The sequence below is a fragment of the Gossypium arboreum genome, chromosome 5, assembly GCF_025698485.1.
Source record: "Gossypium arboreum isolate Shixiya-1 chromosome 5, ASM2569848v2, whole genome shotgun sequence".
NCBI lineage: Eukaryota > Viridiplantae > Streptophyta > Magnoliopsida > Malvales > Malvaceae > Gossypium > Gossypium arboreum.
Genome location: NC_069074.1, coordinates 12463834 through 12483547, shown reverse-complemented (window position 1 = coordinate 12483547; position 19714 = coordinate 12463834). Strand labels below are relative to the sequence as shown.

The following is a 19714-nucleotide window of genomic DNA, read 5'->3' as shown; positions in this document are numbered from 1 at the left end:
ACTACTTTGCCCTCTTGCATCAACACACATCCAAGGCACATCAATGATGCATCACTATAAATTACGAACTCCTTTCGACTCGGTTTGTACTAAAATTGGTGCTTGATCAATCGTGCTTTCAACTTTTCAAAACTCGTTGACATTTATCAGTCCATTCAAACTTAACATTCTTACGCAACAATTTAGTCATAGGAGAGGCAATTATCGAAAATCCTTCAACAAAACGCCTATAATACCCGCCAAGCCTAAAAGCTTCTAACCTCAGATACATTCTTGGCGGTTTCCAATCAACGATCGCAGAAATCTTGCTTGGATCCACCAATACCATCACCGAGACTATATGCCCCAAAATCCGACTTCACGAAGCGAACTCACTTTTACTAAACTTGGCAAGCAGTTTCTTTTCTCTCAAGATCTGCAATATAGTTCTCAAGTGTTCGGCATGTTCAAACTCATCTCGAGAATAAATTAAAATGTCATCTATAAACACTACTACAAACTTATCCAAATATGGTAGGAAAATCCGATTCATTAAGTCCATAAATATGGTGGAGCATTTGTTAAGCCAAAAGGCATCACCGAAACTCATAATGTCCATACCTTGTCCTAAAGGCGGTTTTAAGACATCGACTCCTTAACTCTCGGTGATAGTAACCGGACCTCAAATCAATCTTTGAAAACACTTGTGGCCCCTTTAAGCGATCGAATAAATCATCAATCCTCGGCAATGGGTACTTGTTCTTTATAGTCACCTTATTGTCGAGCGGTAATCAATGCAAAGTCTCATTGAACCATCCTTCTTCTTCTGAATAATACAGAGCACCCAGGGAGAGAAACTCGGTCTCACAAATCCCTTGTCCGTTAACTCCCGCAATCGAGCCTTCAATTCTTTTAATTCAATGAGCCATTCTATATGGAGCAATCGAGATCGGTGCGATGCAGCAACAAATCAATGGCAAAATCTATCTCTCTGTTTGGAGGCAACCTGCAATTCCTCCGAAATACATCCGAAACTCACGGACTATAGGTCTCGATTCAAATTTCAGTTGAGACATCTCAACATTCATTACATAAGCAGATAAGCTTCACACCCTTTTCTCATGTATTTACGTGCGGACATATGCGAAATCACCATAGGCAATTTATTTGATTAAATCTGTTTCAACCCACGAATTTCTCCATTTTCACATTTTAACTCTAGTGTCTTTTGTTTACAATCTACCTTAGCATCATACAATGTTAACCGGTCCATTCCCAAGATAACGTCAAACTCACCAAATGGTAACAACATCAAGTTGGCGGAAAAGCAGTGACCTTGAATCATTAATGGGCAATTCTTGCAAACCTTGTCAACTAGCACATATTGGCCTAAGGGTTCGACACTTTAATCGTAAACTCAATAAATTCAACAGCAACTTTTTATTGGATACTAAATTCATGCAAATATAGGAATGGGTGGACCCGGATCAATCAATGCAATAACAATAGTATCATAAAGAGAAAATGTACCAAGAATGACATCGGAGATGATGCATCTTCTCGAAGCACGTATAGCATAAGCTCTAGCAGTGCTCTAACCGATCTTGCCGTTAAATCTTTCATCACAGTTCTACTACTAGTCCCACCTCCAAGATTTCTCGGTGGTCTACCTCTACTAGCGGTGGTATTCTATCTAACACTCAAATCTTTCTTCTTTAACCTTCTCCGGACGGTCTCTAATAAAATGCTCATGAGAACAAGACTGAAACAAGCTCGCTTTCGGTCCCCCAACACTCACCATAATGTTGCTCGCCACATTTTGGCACTCGGGCTTTCTAGGTCGCACATTACCCACACTTGCCACCAAGTAGCTTGAGCTTTAGACCCGAATATGCTCTACCACGATCTCGTGTAAATCCCCAATTGAAACTGTCATTCAAGGTTTGTCTCTTTGGACCTTTTGGTTGAGATTGAAATGGCTTACTTATCATCTTTTTCGACATCTCGAGCCTCAATAGCGCTTTTCTTCTTTCTTTGTTCAATTCTTGACTTTAAGAGCTCGATCAACCAATACTACAAATTCTTTCAACTCCAAAATCCTACAAACACTTTAATGTCCTCATTCAGCCCATCTTCAAATCTTCTACACATAATGGCCACGGTGGACACACATTCACAGGCATACTTGCTGAGTCTTACAAATTCGCGTTCATACTCTCATGATGACATTTTTCCTTGCTTCAATTCAAGGAACTCCTTCCGTTTTGATCAATAAATCGCTGACTTATGTATTTCTTTCTAAATTCTTCTGGAAGAAATCCCAAGTAACTTTTCTTTTGGCACCACTGCAACCAAAGTCTTCCACCGGTGGTAGGTAGAATCTCTCAAAAGTGATCTGACACTTTAAGCATTCCTCGGTGTACATGAGAGCTCATCAAATACACGGGTAGAATTTTCAAGCCGAATTCCGCTTTCTCGGGATCATCATCAACCTTTGCTCTAAACTCTTGACCCTTGTTTTGAATCTTGTCAACCGGAGGCTTGTTCATTCTTACCAAATTTATACCTTGGCAGCTACTGAGAATCGTCGAGGTATAGGAGGGTGGAGGAGGTTGAGCATTTGGATTTGCTTGAATAAATTCATATACCAATTGTTCATCATTTGGAGAAAGGCGTCCCGAGCCTCATCTCCTTGTCCCAATGTCTCAGTCTACTTTCCACGGTAGCGGTCCCTTGTGCGGGAGCCGCGCATTACTAAAGACATCATCGTAGCAGTTCCTTCAGGATCCATTACTATATTAAAACAAAACACGTTTAGAATAATCGAGTCACCACACTATCACAATATTTTTATGGCATGTATAGCTAGACTTTTACACACACTTTATTAGTCCGAGAACCGACTAAACCATAGCTCGATACCACTAAATGTAACACCCTTACATTCTATCACGCAGGAACAGATACAAGGTATTACGAACATAACATATACCAAGATAGAAATATGCCATCCCATTTGATAATGCATCGTATAACATATATCTTGAACAATATTAGCCAACTTTTATGGCTTGTACAAAGTAATCGGTCGAAATCTTGTAACTAATATTTTAAACCTGACAAATATGACACATAACAAAATAATTTTTGCCTACTATACATGCCATAATTCAAAACATTTAGTTCAAATACCCCAAAGTATGATAGTGCGGGTAGATCTTCACGATCCTTGACTCATGAGCAAGCTGGAGAACACTTGGTGCAAAATATGGAAATTTTGCAATTTAGTCCAAAACTTTTTCTTTCCCCCGTTCGAGGTCAGTTCCGCGCCTTTCTTGATTATGGAGCTTGAAAGTTGAAGAATCCCTAGCTATGGAGAGAGTGAAGTTTCGGCAGCAACTAAATGGGGAAGATGACTATTTTGTGTTATTTTTCCCATTTTATTTCATTTAATATCAAAATGACTAAAATACCCTTACTACTAAACTTTCCAAAAATTCCTTCCATGTCCTAAATTTGTCCATGAACTTAAAATTGGTAGAATTGCTATTTAAGACCTCCTAATAAATATTTCAAAACAATTTCATACTAAAAATTTCTAGTATGCAAATTTTGCAACTTATTCGATTTAGTCCCTACTTTCAATTTAAACACTTTAGGCATAGAATTTCATCACGAAATTTTCACACAATCATGCAATCATATCATAAACCCCAAAATATTTATAAAACAATTATTTCTATCTCGGATTTGTGGTCACGAAACCACTATTCTGATTAGGCCCTAATTCGGGTTGTCACAGAAATATGCTCCCACTTCCATTCAGGAATCATAATGGGTTGTAATAAACCCGTTGGCACTTGATGCTCTACTTTAACTTGCTGGCAAATCAAACATTTTGCAATAAATTCTAAAATTTCTCTTTTCATACCAGGCTACCAATATGTCTTTTTCAGATCACCATACATCTTTGTACTACCCGGATGAATATAATACATACTATTATGTGCTTCAGAAAGAATATCATTCTTTAAATCAGAATTATTTGGAACACAAATCATACTATGGTAGCGCAATATACCTTCATCATCAATACTGAACTCTGAATCTAAATTATCCCGAACCATTTGTCGTTTCAGCACCAATTTTGGATCTTCATTCTGCAGCTTCTGAATTTGTTGAAGAAACATTGGTTTTACCTTCAATTCTACTAATACAACACCTTCTTCATTAAGAGCCAAATGAGCATTCATTGCCCGAAGTACAAACAAGGATGACTTTCGACTCAGTGCATCAGCAACTACATTAGCTTTCCCTGGATGATAGTCAATAACCAAATCATAGTGTTTCAAAGAACTCTAACCACCGCCTCTGTCTTAAGTTCGGTTCCTTCGAGTCATTAAGTATTTCAAACTTTTGTGATCCGTATACATATAACACTTCTCACCATATAAATAGTGTCTCCAAATTTTTAAAGCAAAAACAATTACAGCTAACTCAAGATAATGTGTAGGGTAATTCTTTTCATGTGGTTTTAATTGCCGTGAAGCATAAGCCACCACCTTTCCCGACTGCATTAACACACAACCGAAACCACTTAAAGATGCATCACTGTACACAACATACAGTATACTTGATTCTGGTTGAGTCAAGACTGGAGCTTCTGTTAACATTTTCTTTAACTGATCAAAGCTCTGCTGACATTCATCAGACCACATAAACTCAGCATTCTTCTGTAATAAACGAGTCATTCGTGAAGCAATCACGGAAAAATTCTTTACAAAACGGCGATAGTATCCTGCTAATCCTAGAAAACTTCGCACTTCAGTTACATTTTTCAGTGTTTTCCAATTCACCACTGTCGAAACTTTACTTGGATCCATACGAATTCCTTCAGCTGATATAATATGACCCAGAAATCCAACCTCATGAAGCCAAAACTCACATTTACTAAATTTCACATATAACTGTTTTTCTCTCAAAGTCTGTAGTACAATTCTCAAGTGTTGTGCATGTTTGAATTCTGTCTTTGAATAGACCAATATGTCATCAATAAATACCACCACAAATCTATCCAAATAAGATTGAAAAATTCGATTCATTAAATCCATAAATGCAGCAGGGGCATTCGTTAAACCAAAAGGCATTACGAAAAATTCGTAGTGACCATACCGAGTTCGAAAAGCAGTCTTTGGCACATCACACTCTTTAACCTTCAGCTGATAATACCCAGATCTAAGGTCTATTTTTGAGAACACTGCAGCACCTTTCAGTTGATCAAACAAATCATCGATACGAGGTAATGGATATTTATTTTTAATTGTTACCTTGTTCAACTGCCTGTAATCAATACACATTCGCAACGAACCATCTTTCTTTTTCATAAATAAGACAGGTGCACCCCAAGGTGATGTACTCGGTCGGATGAACCCTTTATCCAATAACTCTTGCAACTGTGTCTTCAACTCTTTTAACTTAGCTGGTGCCATTCTATACGGTGTTATTGATATCGGAGCTGTACCCGAAATTACATCAATTGTGAATTCAACCTCACGATCTGGGGGTAAACCAGGTAATTCCTCAAGAAACACATCAGTAAACTCATTAACAACTGATAATTGTTCCATCTTCAATTCAGAACCCCGAGTATCAAGAATATAAGCTAAAAATGCTTCATTACCTTTTCGAATCAATTTCCGAGCTGCAAAGGCTGAAATAATTCTGACATTATTCTTATTATCCCCAAACTCAGCTGAAACTATTTCCCCTGTCTGACATTTTAAATCAATCTGTTTTTCTCTACAATTTACTATGACATCGTGTTTAATCAACCAATCCATTCCAAGAATAACATCAAATTCTCATAAAGGTAACAACATTAAATCAGCAGAGAATTTACAGCCTTGTATTTTCAGTGGACAATTCCGACATATTAAATTAACCCACACACTTTGCCCTAGTGGATTAGTAACTTGCAATTCAAGGTCAGTGGACTCAACAGTCATTTTCTTTTCTGACACTAATGCAGTGCAAATATATGAATGTGTAGAACCAGGATCAATTAAAGCATACACAAAATCATCAAAAAGATAGAAATTACCAGCTATCACATCTGGAGTAGAAGCTTCTTCCCTTGTCCGGATAGCATATGTACGTGCAGGTGCTCTTGTATCTGATCGAGCTGCAGTATCTCTCGTTCCCGAATGAACAGTCCCAGCAGCACTACTTTGACCTGAACGTTTACCTTTTTGAGGAGTATTTGCTTACTTCTCCCCTTGTTCTCTGTCTTCTTTTAATAATTGAGGACAATCTCGAATAAAATGATCAGTTCCACCACATTTATAGCAACCTCCGTCTCTTCCCCAACACTTACCAATATGAAATCTACCACAATTTTTACATCTAAATCTCGAAATATTTTGCACACTACTAACACTAGCTGCTGGTTTCTTAGTTACTCCGACATCTTGTTGAGTCGTTTTACTTTTATTCGATCGTTCCGGAATTGTAACAGGTCGACTAGAATCATCTCTGAACTTTTTGGCCGAAAAAGTCGAAGTTGGTCTAGAGAAACTTCTTTTGTATACCTCTTTACCTCTTCTTTCTCTTTGCATCTTTTTATTATACACTTCTTCCATCTTTTAAGCTCGATCAGACAGAACCACAAATTCTCGAATCTCTGTACCTCCAATCATCATTCTGATTTCATCATTAAGCCCTTCTTCAAATCTAATGCACATTTCTTCCTCTATCGGTACAACATCCCGAGCATATCTACTGAGATACACAAATTCTCTTTCATATTCGGCCACTATTTTATTCCCTTGTCGAAGATCAAGAAATTATCTCTTCTTCTTATCTAAATATCTCTTTCCCACATACTTTTTCTTAAATTCGTTTTGGAAGAATTCCCAGGTAAGTTTATCTGCAGGTACCACTGCCTCAATGGTTTCCCACTAATTATACGCTTCTTCTTTCAATAGCGAAACTACACATCTCAAATAGTCCTCCGGAGAACACATCATCTGTTTAAAAACTCTCTCTAAACTCTTTAACCAATACTCTGCTTTAACCGGATCATCGTCCGATCTCCCTCGAAATTCTTCAGCTCCAAACTTTCTGAGTTTTTCAATCGGTGTTCTTTTGCTAGATTCATTTGTTAAAGGAAGAGCAACCGAGTTTGTAACTGGTGGTACAGTAGGGGGAGGAGGAGGTTGTTATGCCTGACTTCTTCCTTGTATTGTTTCATGATACCACTGATTCATTAATCCGTAAATCTTATTTTTAAGTTCTTCCTCTCTCATCAAAGAAATCGGGACATTACCACTTGTTCCTTGCTCAGAAGTCTGTATTCTACTATTAACTTCCTCTTCCTGACTGGCACCATCGAGATTCGATTCCATAATTTATTCATTATTTAATTCCATTTCTACTATTTTTAGTGATTTTTCAAAGTCAAACTCATCGCTACTTACGAAAACTATTTTAGTACAAATATTGTTAACTAGTTTATAACATCTTTACTTCAATTCATTCAAACTCTATACATGCCATATAAATCTTCAAACATAAAACAAAAGCTACCGAATTGATCTGGATAGTGTGCTTTGTTGTGTTGATCCGATCTACCCACTTCACTTCAAGTCAATCTACATAAAAATATTAAACACGCACAAGTAAGCTTATTGAAGCTTAGTAAGTTCATAGGTTTAAAAGTAATGCTTACCAAACATAATATTTCCAAACAATACCAAAACATTTACTAAAGTTTCCTGCGATTCACAACCATTGTTATAATAATTTACATAGTTGAGCTCAACAGTAACAACTACTCAATCTCTTTCATTTGGATCACTTCTCTTTTATTTCTTCTAATCAAATTAGGAAATGGCTTACGAAATTGAGTACGTCGTTGCTCAATGCCACGATTCACAACTCAGTATGCTTTTCCTCATTGAAATACCATACCTACATTTTTCAACTCGGTATGGGAAATGCCATACCTACATTTCTTAACTCAGTATGGATTTGATAATACCATACCTACATTTCACAGCTCAGTATGGATAATACCATACCTACATTTCACAACTCAGTATGGATGATACCATACCTACATTCACACTTTGCCATGGAACAACCATAGTCTTATCCGTCAATTCATCACACGTCCACGATCTGAACGTACTCAATCCTGCGCTTTTTCCTAATTTGCATTTCCACATTTATTCTTTCATTAACAAAATCTACACAATCCCACAACAAATTCATATATAATAACACATTATATACTTCAATCATTCACAAATAAACATCTAAATTCAACCATATGAACTTACCCGGCTAATTTGTAGAAGATATTGAAATTTAGGGACTATTCGCAACTTTTTCTTTTCCTCGTTCTTCTTTGGATTCTTGATGTATAATATAAAATATTTCTACTCATTAGCATTTATTTGATTTCTATTTCACTTCACAATTTATGCTGTTCAAATTTCGAAATTACACTTTTACCCCAAAATTTACAATATTCACAATTTAGTACCTACTCAATTCACCCGTCAATTGAACTAATTTTTCTCAATTAACACTTTATTTTATCATTATAAACTATTTCAAAACCTTTTATATTCTGAATTTCAACAGCAACCTTCAATTCACAACCTTTTCACAATTAGGTCCTAAATATCATTTCCTATCAAAATCACTTAATAAAACTACCTTAATATGAAATTAGAACTTAAATTTCATAATAATTCATCATAAAATTCACTTATCCATCCAGGGTAACTTCCAATTTCACCCATAAAATCAAAAACTAATGAATTCTATAAGTGGACCTAATTGTAAAAGTCATAAAAACATAAAAATTATCAAGAAAAAGCAAGAATTAAACTCACATGATGTAAAAATATGAAAAATAAGCTTTCTCCAGGCCTTCTATGGCGTTTTGGCTGAGAAAATATGAAGAAATGTCTAGATTTTTCAATTACATCATTATTTAACTATTAACTTTTATACTATTTCCAATTTTGCCCCTTGTTCACATTGTTTTCTTGCTTATTTCATACCCAAACCGTCCCAGCAATTAACCTTTGGGTCTAATTGCTCTTTAAATCCATCTTTTTAAATACTTAAGCTATTTACTCACAATTTAACAAATTTTGCGCTATTTTCAATTTAGTCCTTTTTAATTAATTAGTCATCCAAACGTTAAAATTTTCTAACGAAACTTTAATACTAACTCAATGACACTCCATAAATATTTATAAAAATATTTATAGCTCTATTTTCAATTTTGAGGTCTCGATACCTCGTTTTTGACCCGTTTAACCTAATAAATTCTTTTAATTCACTAATTTCACCATTTCAAAAATTCTTCTAAATCCTTACTTGACTCATAAATATTAAATTACTATCTTGTTCAATCTTATTTGTTGGATTTAGTGATCTCAAATCACCATTTTCGACACCACTGAAAATTAGGTCGTTACAGTTGATGTCATTCCCAGTAAGTATTTCAAGCATCAAACATCGACCCACCGAGGGTGCATGTCTCATCTACTGACGGAATGTCGTGCAAGGGTTGTGTATTCCATACTGCTAACAAAAATGGGCGCTTCCCTGTTTTGCAACCCACTAACAGAGTGTCGGACAGGGGTTGTGTATTCCTCTCGAACAGCAGTAGATGTTGAAGTCGCAAATGCATCATTTGGCGATGAAAATTATACATATAACTCAATATAGGGTGATTCACTAGCGAGATAAGTCTGCATCATTGCCTCTAAGCTACGAGTGCCTTTGATACCTAATAGACAAAACTTTCATTAGCGTCGTTCCAAAGATTTTACGCCTAATTCTTTTACAAAGTTCTGTCAAATCTATGTTCTGGTTAAAAACCAGTCGCACTGTATTTTTTGATAAAAAAATAATGCCATTCTCGGTGTGACGGACCTTACCATCATAGTAAATAACAACACTAATACGTTTACTCATCTTTAATTTTTATTCTGTTTAACGTCTTTAATTTTTCTTGCTGTATCTTATGCAACCTGAGAATAAAATTTGGCTCATTTATAGCCTCAGGCCAAATATGAACTACTGTAGAAAAAGAACGTACACGTGGGAGTTTTTTCAGTACTTTTGCTGACAGTGCATCCTGCTTGAAGCGTTTTTGACACTATTTGTTCAGAAACATTTTCTCAAAATTATTTTTTCAGAAACTACTATAGAAAAAGAGCATCCACGTGGGAGCTTTTTTCAGTACTTTTGCTGACAGTGCATCCTGGTCGAAGTATTTTTGACACTATTTGTTCAGAAACATCTTCTCAAAATTATTTTTTCAAAAACTACTGTAGAAAAAAAGTCCTAGTGGTAGCTTTTTTCAGTACTTTTGCTGACAGTGCATCATGCTTAAAACGTTTTTGAACTATTTGTTCAGAAACATTTTCTCAAAATTATTTTTTCAGATACGTCTTCTCTAATTTATTTTTTCAGAAACTACTGCAGAATTTTTTTTTATTGCTAATATATTTTTTCCATAACCCTAAACACAAAATTATTAAAAAAACCAATCCATAATTTTATTAATTAACCATAAACCCTAAACCTTAATCTAATTTATTTTTAAATTAATAGTTAATTTAATTAAGTAACCCAAAACCTAAAACCCTAATTTATTTAATTTTTTTTAAAAAAACCCTAAATCCTAAATCCTAATCCTTAAAACCCTAAACCCTATCCCTAAATGCAAAAAAATCCAAATCCTAAAAAAAGGCAAACCCCCAGAGACACGTTTTGCTGACATGTCACCTGACATCGCGCTGACTTTGACGCATTTTCGGGGAATTCGACCCTTTCCAGTAAATAATAAAAAAGTTGGCCCATTTCCATAAATACTTAAAAAAAAGACTTTTTCTTGTAAATTGCCCCTATTTTTTAGTGATCGTTGATTTAGTGTAAATATTTTTATACTTACTTTCTCATATATTTTCAAATTTGTATATTATTTTGAAAATTTTATATATTAATTAAATTTTTGTTTTATTATTTTCAATACGATCTTTTAGTCTCTCGAATTATTTTTCAAAAGAAATTGACATTTAGTACAAATTAAACTAAATATCATTTAATTAATATAAATGTATTTTTAAATTTAAAATATATTGTTCAATAAATTAAAATGTATAAAATAATATATAACACATGTGACATTAAAAGCTAAAGGTTATAAACAACCAAACCCTATTTGTCATTGAGAGTTTACAATCAAAAGGTTGAAAGTGGCACCACCGGTTCACAGTGTCTATTTTTTTATATGAGTATAGTACATTTAAAGTAGCTAAATTATTTATAAATTTATGTTTTGGTCACTTAATTTTAAAATTTTATAAATTGGTCATTGAGTTTTCGAAATTTTCATTGAAGTCATCAAACTATTCAAAAGTTTTTATTTAAATCACTAGGTTGTTAAATTTTACTTTTATAAAGTTCAGGTAATGATCTTTAAACAACAATCCGATGGTCAATATGGTGGATAAATACCCATCGACAAATAGAAGGATATACCTAAGATCCAAATCAATCTGACAGTCGATGTGAGAGATCATAGAAGAAACTTGTTTGACTTTTAGTTTATAAAATCGTGACGTTTAAAGTCGTTTAATGGAAAAAAATTAAACATAGAATATAAGAAAAAAAAAGAGTTTTTGATTGATGTAGGCTATGCAAATAGAGAAAGTCGTACAATAATAATTTTAACAACCTAATGATTTAAATAAAATCTTTCAAATAATTCAATGATTATTTTATAACATTTTAAAATTGAATGCTCAAAATGTAAATTTAGTATTTTATTTATTTTATATCCACCTGGGACGGAGAATTCTATTCAAAAGAAAAAGGAAAATCTTTCCAGGAATATAACAAATTCTAACGCTGATCGTGTTTTAATTTAGGGCCTTAGTTTTTTTGAATGTTCTTTGGGGCCTCTTAAATGTTTAAAAGTGGGATGTAGTCTGTTTTTATTTTTTTTCCTAACCTTGATCATCTTATAAGCTTTATTAACTTCTTTTAATAATATTATTGAAAATTCAAATCAATGGGATCATATTGATTTCCAAATATGTGATCTCGAAACACAAATAAAACCAAACATATTTTAAATTTCAAATTCAATCTTTCTAGAAGGTTTTAATTAAGAAATGGATCGTCACATCCCGGTCCTGGGAATAGTTGACCAATAAAGACCCAACGCCTTACATTTATAACCATTCATCTTTCTCGTGCTATAATTTAGCCATATCTCCTTTTCTATTTTGGTTTTCTTTTTTGAGAAATAATTTAACACTGTTACCATAAAGTGAAGTAAATAAATAACACTTTTTAACCATTTTAAATGTTAATTTATGTATATATTGGAAAAAATTATTTGAGAAACTAAGTTAAAATTTATCGATTTATGTTGTTTTTAAGAAAAGTAAAATGTGACTTATAGAACACATTTTTATTTAGATAAAATTATTTTCTTTTTTTCTTGCAGTTAAAAAATAGTAATTTGTATAAATTTTTCCAGCATTAAAATATAAATTAACCCCATTTTAAACTTCTAAAGTATAAATTTATGATATAATAATACCTTTAATTCCTCATTTCTTTTAATTTTGAGGGTTATTGCTTGACCTGGTCATGGCTAGATCGAATCAATGCAAAATGTTAAGCCTGTTTTCTAGGCGTAGATATGGCTCAATCTGAGAAATGAGCTTAAAATTTTGTTTAAGTCTAACCTAAATAAAAAATGTTGAGCCTGACTTGACCAGCCCGTTTTATTTTTATAAATATAAAACCAAAGTTAAAAATATAATACATTAAATACACTAAAAATATTAGGATAAATATTTTGAACAAATTAAATATACATTAAAAAAAGTCTTTATAATTAAATAATACTAAGATAATTATAATACAACAAATAAATACCTTCAAAATATAGTAATATAATAGCAAAATTGTAGCAAACCACAGCAAAATAGTACCAAACAACAATGAAAAATATTTAGGCAAATTTAGACCGGGCTCAAGAAAAAAACTAGTCAAGACTTGACTCGTTTAGAAAATAAGTATTATTTTTTGTTCAAGCCCATTTTCAGACCTATATTTTTGCTTAAATTTATCCACTTTTCAAACGAACCTTCAGATCTGGATAAATATAGCTTTTGCAATTGAATATTTAATTATATATCGCTAAAAAACTAAATCTGATTAATCATTAACTTTTAATATCTTAGCCAATATTATTCCATATCACTTAAATAAATACAGTTACAAATTAAAATCAAGAAGATAATTTTTGAATTTTATGTTGCAGTCTAAATTTCATGTCCATCTAAATGATATCAACACAAATCATAATAGTTAATATCATTTAAGTCAATACATATTGTTAAGGTTCTAATTTGGTATCAAATCGTAACTTTTGATTAAAATTTGAGGGAGTTCAAACATTTAGTTGTATTTTGACCCATTTCGATCAATTTTAATTTAAATTGATTAATATAAAATTTCAATATGTTAAATTAAAATTAATTTTTATAATTATATTTAAAATTAAAGTATAGTTATTAAATTAAATTATTAAACTTAATTGAGAGTAAGGATAAGATAGTGGGATCCAACCTAAATTCTCCTTCTTGTAACATAATTTATTAAAAATTAAAAAATAAAAATGAAAAATATTTAAAAAAAATAAATCCAAAAATAGTACTGGGCAACAAATTTATGTCGGTAGCGAAGACGATATGGGCACGAGTATAACATGGATTGCTTTGAGTCAAACACAAATGAGTACTAACTAATGCATAAAATACTTTTATCGTGTTAAAAAAGCTAATTTTAAAAGTAAATATTTTCAAACTCAGAATTATTGCCATTTTAGGTATATTCCAAGGATACTGATGCAAATAAAGAAGATAGTGATCAAATGACACAATTATTATTATGCAAACACATAACTCTATTATTGGAGTAAGCTGTCTTAAATTATTGCAATGGTTATATAAACAAGTTTATGAATTTTGTATGCAGGGTTGTCCTTTGTAATTGTAGTAATTATTGTGACCAATTAATATTTTAAGGACCTTTTCGAACTTATCCAGTCATGTGAATCTCAACTTACAATGAGAAAGTAAAAGACAATGAACATTACGACTTTTTTTTTTTTTGGTGGAATGAACATTACAACTTTAAAATACAATTTTTTTGTTTATTTGATAAAACACCAATCAATTTTCATTTATTAAATTAAGGGAAAAAAAGAAGAAATTATCCAAACCCTCCAATTTGTATGTACATAAAAATACCTCACATCAAAGAATCATAGCCACAAACAAGGTTTGACGGTCCCAGCCTTGAAGGACGTGAGAAGCAGCAAAGGACAAAAATCAGAGAGAGCTACCAAGTTCACCGGAAAAGAAGGCGAGAGAACTTTGGAGGGCTTTTTGGTCAATTAAGAGAGAGATTGGGATAACGCGAGCACCTCCGAGATAAGGAGACGCGGCAGCCGTCTTTGGGACAGATGGTCGGGCAATACATGATTTCATCACAGCCCTCGGTTCGGTGTCGCTTGAAATCGAACACCGTGACGAACATGGCAATGAAAAGCACCAGATGATTTAAGGCGTACCTTTGGCCCACGCACTGGTGGGGCCCAGCACCGAAAGCCAGGTAGTTTCGTTTGAAAATCACCTCCTCTTGCCTATCCTCCGAGAATCGCTCCGGTTCGAACCGGTCCGCCTCCGTGAACCCTTGGAAGGATGATTCGTAAACCGAGGGGAACACAATCGTGCCCTTGGGAATTGTGTACGACTCGGTCAAGGGGAAATCCTTCATCGCAATGTGCGGTACTAGCGTCGCCGGCGGCCGATATCTTATAACCTCACGCGCCACTGCTTGAGTGTACTTCATTTCCCTCAGTTGCTCTGCGCTTATTAAAGTATCCGACTCCGGCGACCAAATCCTTGACACTTCCTCCCGAACTCTCCGGAGAACATCGGGATGAGAGTCGAGGAGGGTCACTGTCCAGAGAAGCGACGAAGTGGAGGCGTCTTGAGCGGCAAAGAGAAAATCAAAGAGGTAACTGCCGATTTCTACGTCGCTAGAGTGAGGTGGCACCGTTTTGGACTCCGCTATTTCTCTAACAGTTTCTTGCATCCAAAAATCTATTAAACAAGAAGGCTCGTCTCCTTCAGACATCCTCTTTTTACTTTGAGTAGCACAATCACTAAGGGTTTCGATTAATCGCTCAACGGCCAGCCTGGCATTTCGGAACGCGAAACCGGGTAGATCAAACGGGAGCTTCATTAAACCTGTATTGAATAGATTATAATCGTCTCTGAACTTGTCCCGAGCTTCACGAGACAAATACCTGCCGACGAAAACAGTTTGAGAAGTTTCGAGATTCATGTCGCGAGCTAATAGGCGGAGAGAAATCGGCTTCCCCGGTGATTCCGAGGAAAGACGCTCCCATGACTTTAAGTGTTGGACAATGATAATCTGTTGCAATGCAGTGTAGGTAGAGAGAGCCCTGGGAGTGAAGTTAGGAGCGATTTGACGGCGAAGATCTTTGTGATCCTGTCCGAACATATAAATCATGTTATGTTCACCGAAAAGCTTTTTACCGAAAGGGTGTCCCACAAGTAAAAAAGCATCGGGTCGGACGTTGGCGAAGATATAGTGGGAAAGTTCGGTGCTTCGGATAAAGACGATGAAGCGACCAATGATATAATTAACAGAAAATCCAAGAGAAGTAGCCAAATCAGCTTGAACTTCCCAGAACCTTGTGGGTTTTGCGACTAATGAAATTGCGTTGCCCAAGAAAGGCAAGACGATGTTGGGGCCAGGGACATTTCGCTTTTTACGCAAGTAAGAGATCTGTTCCAGGAAAAGGATAAGAAACAAAAGGGTGACAAAAAATGGAGCAAGAGGGAAAAGAAAAGAAAAACAAGCGACCATTTTCTTCTGGGCGTGCAGAGGAAATTGGGAATGGCAGAAAGAATTTAAATAGAGGGAATGGATGGTCAAAGCAGAGAGAGGGGAAGGTGTTGAGATTTCAATGTCAAAATTTGTCATCTTTTTTTTCTTTTGTCCCCAGTAACCACGAAAGTTGTGCGCTGTCGATGGCATACTAATCTTCCTCTTTGACTCGTGCATTTTGAAGATGGCAGACTAAACAGTGTGTTAATGGTATTGGTGAATGGTGAATGGTGAATGGTGAATGTAAGATTAAAAAAAAATCGAAAAAAAAATGTAATAATAAAACAATAAAATACCTTTTACTTAATTTAAGAAAAAGGGAGATAATTAAAAAGAAAATAATTAAATTATTCTTTATTAATGTTTATAAACAAGCAAATCCTATTTATGAAGCAAAAGATTGAAAACTATCTATTTTCCTTTTGTATTAACTTTGGATGGAGAATTAAGATTTACTGAAAATTTTAGAACCCAAATTCTAACATTGGTCGGGTTTTAATTTAGGGTGGATATTGTTTAGGGCCTCTCAAATGTTTAAATGTGGGATATAATCTTTTTTTCTTCAATATTTTTTAATAAGAGAAATTTGATTTCATTATGATTACATTATAAGCTTTTTAACATTTTTAATAATATTAATTGATAACTTAAAAATCTCAAATGAAATATTGAACCAATGGGACCATCTTGATTCCATATATTTGATCAAAATTAAAATCAAACATGTTTTAAATTTTAAAATGAATCTCTAGCTACCATAAATATATTGAACACTGATGTAGAAGGTTTTAATTATTAGGAGTGATGATGATCTAGTTTAATAAATGGATCGTCACATCCAGGTCCTGGGGATAGTTGACCTCACCTCATAAATGACATAATGCCTTAAATAATTTATACAAGTCCTCATCTTTGTTACGGTATAATTTGGCCATATCTCCCTTTCCATTTTTATTTTATTTTAAGAAATAGTCAATCACATAAAACATATATTCTTTATCTATTTGTACTTAAATTTAATTGACATTGACATTATTATTAATATAGAAAGATTTAAGTTTAAATATGCTAAAATATATTATACTCTAATTAATAAGTTTGAGAGAAATTGTAAATAATTATAAGTACTATATCAAAATAACATATCCAATTATAATCTATAATGAGATATGATATAATAATACCTTCACTTCCTCATTTCTTTTGTTTTTTTTGGGGTTATTGCATAGCCAAAAAAAAACCCTCAAGACTTTTAGCTTAGCCTTTGCAGATGAAACACTAATCCAACCCTTCAACAAATTGCAATGGAATATTTAGTTTTATATTTGCTAAAGAGATTTGGCATTTTTATCAAATTAACCCTTTTAATTTTAATTAAGTATTAAAATGATCCATTTTTTAATTAAACATTAAAATGACCTGAAATCTACAGTAAAAGTTGGTGGAGCCAAATTATATGGAGCCACCAACTTGCCACGTTAGCAAGGAGCATAAAAAATTAATTTTTTTAGAGCCATGTAGAATAGCTTCACCTAAATAAATACCAGGAAAATACTGAAATTTTTGAAAACATGGGAGGACTTTAAAAAAATTAACTATTTTTCTGGTGGAGCCAAATTAAATGGCGCCACCAGATCTGCCATGTCAGTCTTTTTTTTTTTTTTTTTACTTTTTAACTTTTTAACTTTTCTTTTGTCTTTTCTCTTTATTTATTTTTTTATTTCATTTTATTTATTATTATTAACTTTAAAATTTTGAAATATATATTTGAAATATTTTATTAATATATATTTTGAAATTACTTTTTAAATTTTAAATATTATTTTTTACTATTTAAATATTTTAAACTTTTAAATTTATTATTAGTTTTATAATAATTTAAATATTATTTAATTTGTTTTATAATATTTTAAATTATGAATTTTAAATTATTTTAAAGATATTCAAACTATTTTTAAATTCTATTTAAAAGTTAAAAATAATATTTTATTTTAAAAGTGAAGTTTGAATTAATAAAAAATTAAAAAATATTTTTCATTTTCTAAAAATAATTTAAAAATTATAATTTAAAATATTATAAAACAATTTAAATAATATTAAAAATATTAAAAAACTAATAATAAATTTGAAAGGTCATATCTTTAAAATATTTAAATATTTTATATTATTAAAATATATATTTAATGTCTAAAAAATAATATTCAAAATTTTAAAAATAATTTAAAATAATATTTAAAAATTTTAAAATATATATATATATTATAAAACATTTTAAATATACATTTTAAATTTTTAAAATTAATAACAAAAAATAAATAAACAAAATAAAACAAGAAAAATATAAAACTTAACAAAAGAAAAAATTTAAAGAAAAGACAAAAGATAATAAAAACTAAAATTTACAGTATTCTAGAAAAAAATATTTTTAATTTTTATTAATTTAAATTTCACTTTTACTATAGATTTTAAGTCATTTTGATACTTATTTAAAATTAAAGGGTTATTTTGATAAAAATGCCAAATAAATCAGATTAATCATTATTTTTTATGTATAATATTAGCCAATGTTATTCATTTTATTTTATTAAAAGAAACAAGAAATTCAAATTACAAAAATATTTATATTGCATTCTAAGCTCTGTGTATACCTAAACGGAATGAACTCAAACCAAAATAATTGATATCATATCAGTTGGTCCTAAAATAATATCAAATAGTTTAAAATTTGAGTATATTCCAATTGTTGTATTGTATTTTTATCAATACTAATTTGTAGTGGTTAATACAATATTTTTATTCTTTAAATTAAGTTGGCAGTTTTTCTATAATTATAGTTGAAATTAAAATATAATTAATAAATTTAAAATTTATATATTTTGGTTGTTATTTAAAACTTGTATTTGGATATAAACATGTTTATACGGTTGGATTGTAGATATATTGGCATGTATATATAAAATACATAATTTATTAAAAAAGTTAAAAGATATATATATATATATAATATTTAAAAATGATCAAATTAACATGAAATGATACTCTCAAACATGTTGATATCGATAGCAGAACACACACACGTGAGTGGTAACTTACGAATAAGATATTTTTATTGTGTATAAAAAGGTATCTTTGTATTTACATATATTTCTATGTAAGGAAAAAATGATTATTGCCATCTTTACCTAAAATGCCAAATTCAATTCTAAGGATATTGATCTAAATAAAATGACTACATTCTAAAATGTAAAATTACCATTTAAACTTTCAAATTTTTAAAAAATTTAAATTAATACAGATAAAATTACATTTTGAATTTTTAAAATTATAAAAATTCAATTTAATTATTTAAAATTAAAAATATATAAATTATAAAAATCGAAATTTATTCGACCTCTAAAAAAAATTATTCTAACTTCACCTTGTAGATACAGCAATTATTGTCTTTGTTTTTGCAAAAACACATAACTCAATTATTGAGTAAGGTGTCTTGAATTATTGCGATGGTTATGTAACCAAGTTTATGAATATTGTATCCAGGATTATCCTTTGTAATTATAGCAACCAAATAATATTTTAAGGCCAACCTGGACAATAAGCTTTACACGATTCAGTCGGCCAGACCACGTGCAGTACGAATGAAACTCTTGCTATGGAGTTTTCAGAATGCTAGTGCAAGGGAAGCAACCAAAAAAAAAAAACCATTTTA

The 19714-nt window shown here is 32.0% G+C and overlaps 1 protein-coding gene across 1 annotated transcript; it reads right to left on the bottom strand.

The window, feature by feature from the left end:
• Positions 1 to 14148: 14148 nt before the first annotated feature.
• On the bottom strand, positions 14149 to 16246 carry LOC108452842 (cytochrome P450 710A1-like). The gene has a single exon (XM_017750621.2). It carries the CDS (start codon positions 16183 to 16185, stop codon positions 14479 to 14481), a length of 1707 nt encoding a protein of 568 aa, XP_017606110.1. The 5' UTR covers positions 16186 to 16246; the 3' UTR covers positions 14149 to 14478.
• Between the last annotated feature and the right edge of the window lie 3468 nt (positions 16247 to 19714).

Excerpts from the sequence above, each read along its gene's own strand:
- LOC108452842 (XM_017750621.2), bottom strand. The coding sequence starts at position 16,185 with ATGCACGAGTCAAAGAGGAAGATTAGTATGCCATCGACAGCGCACAAC.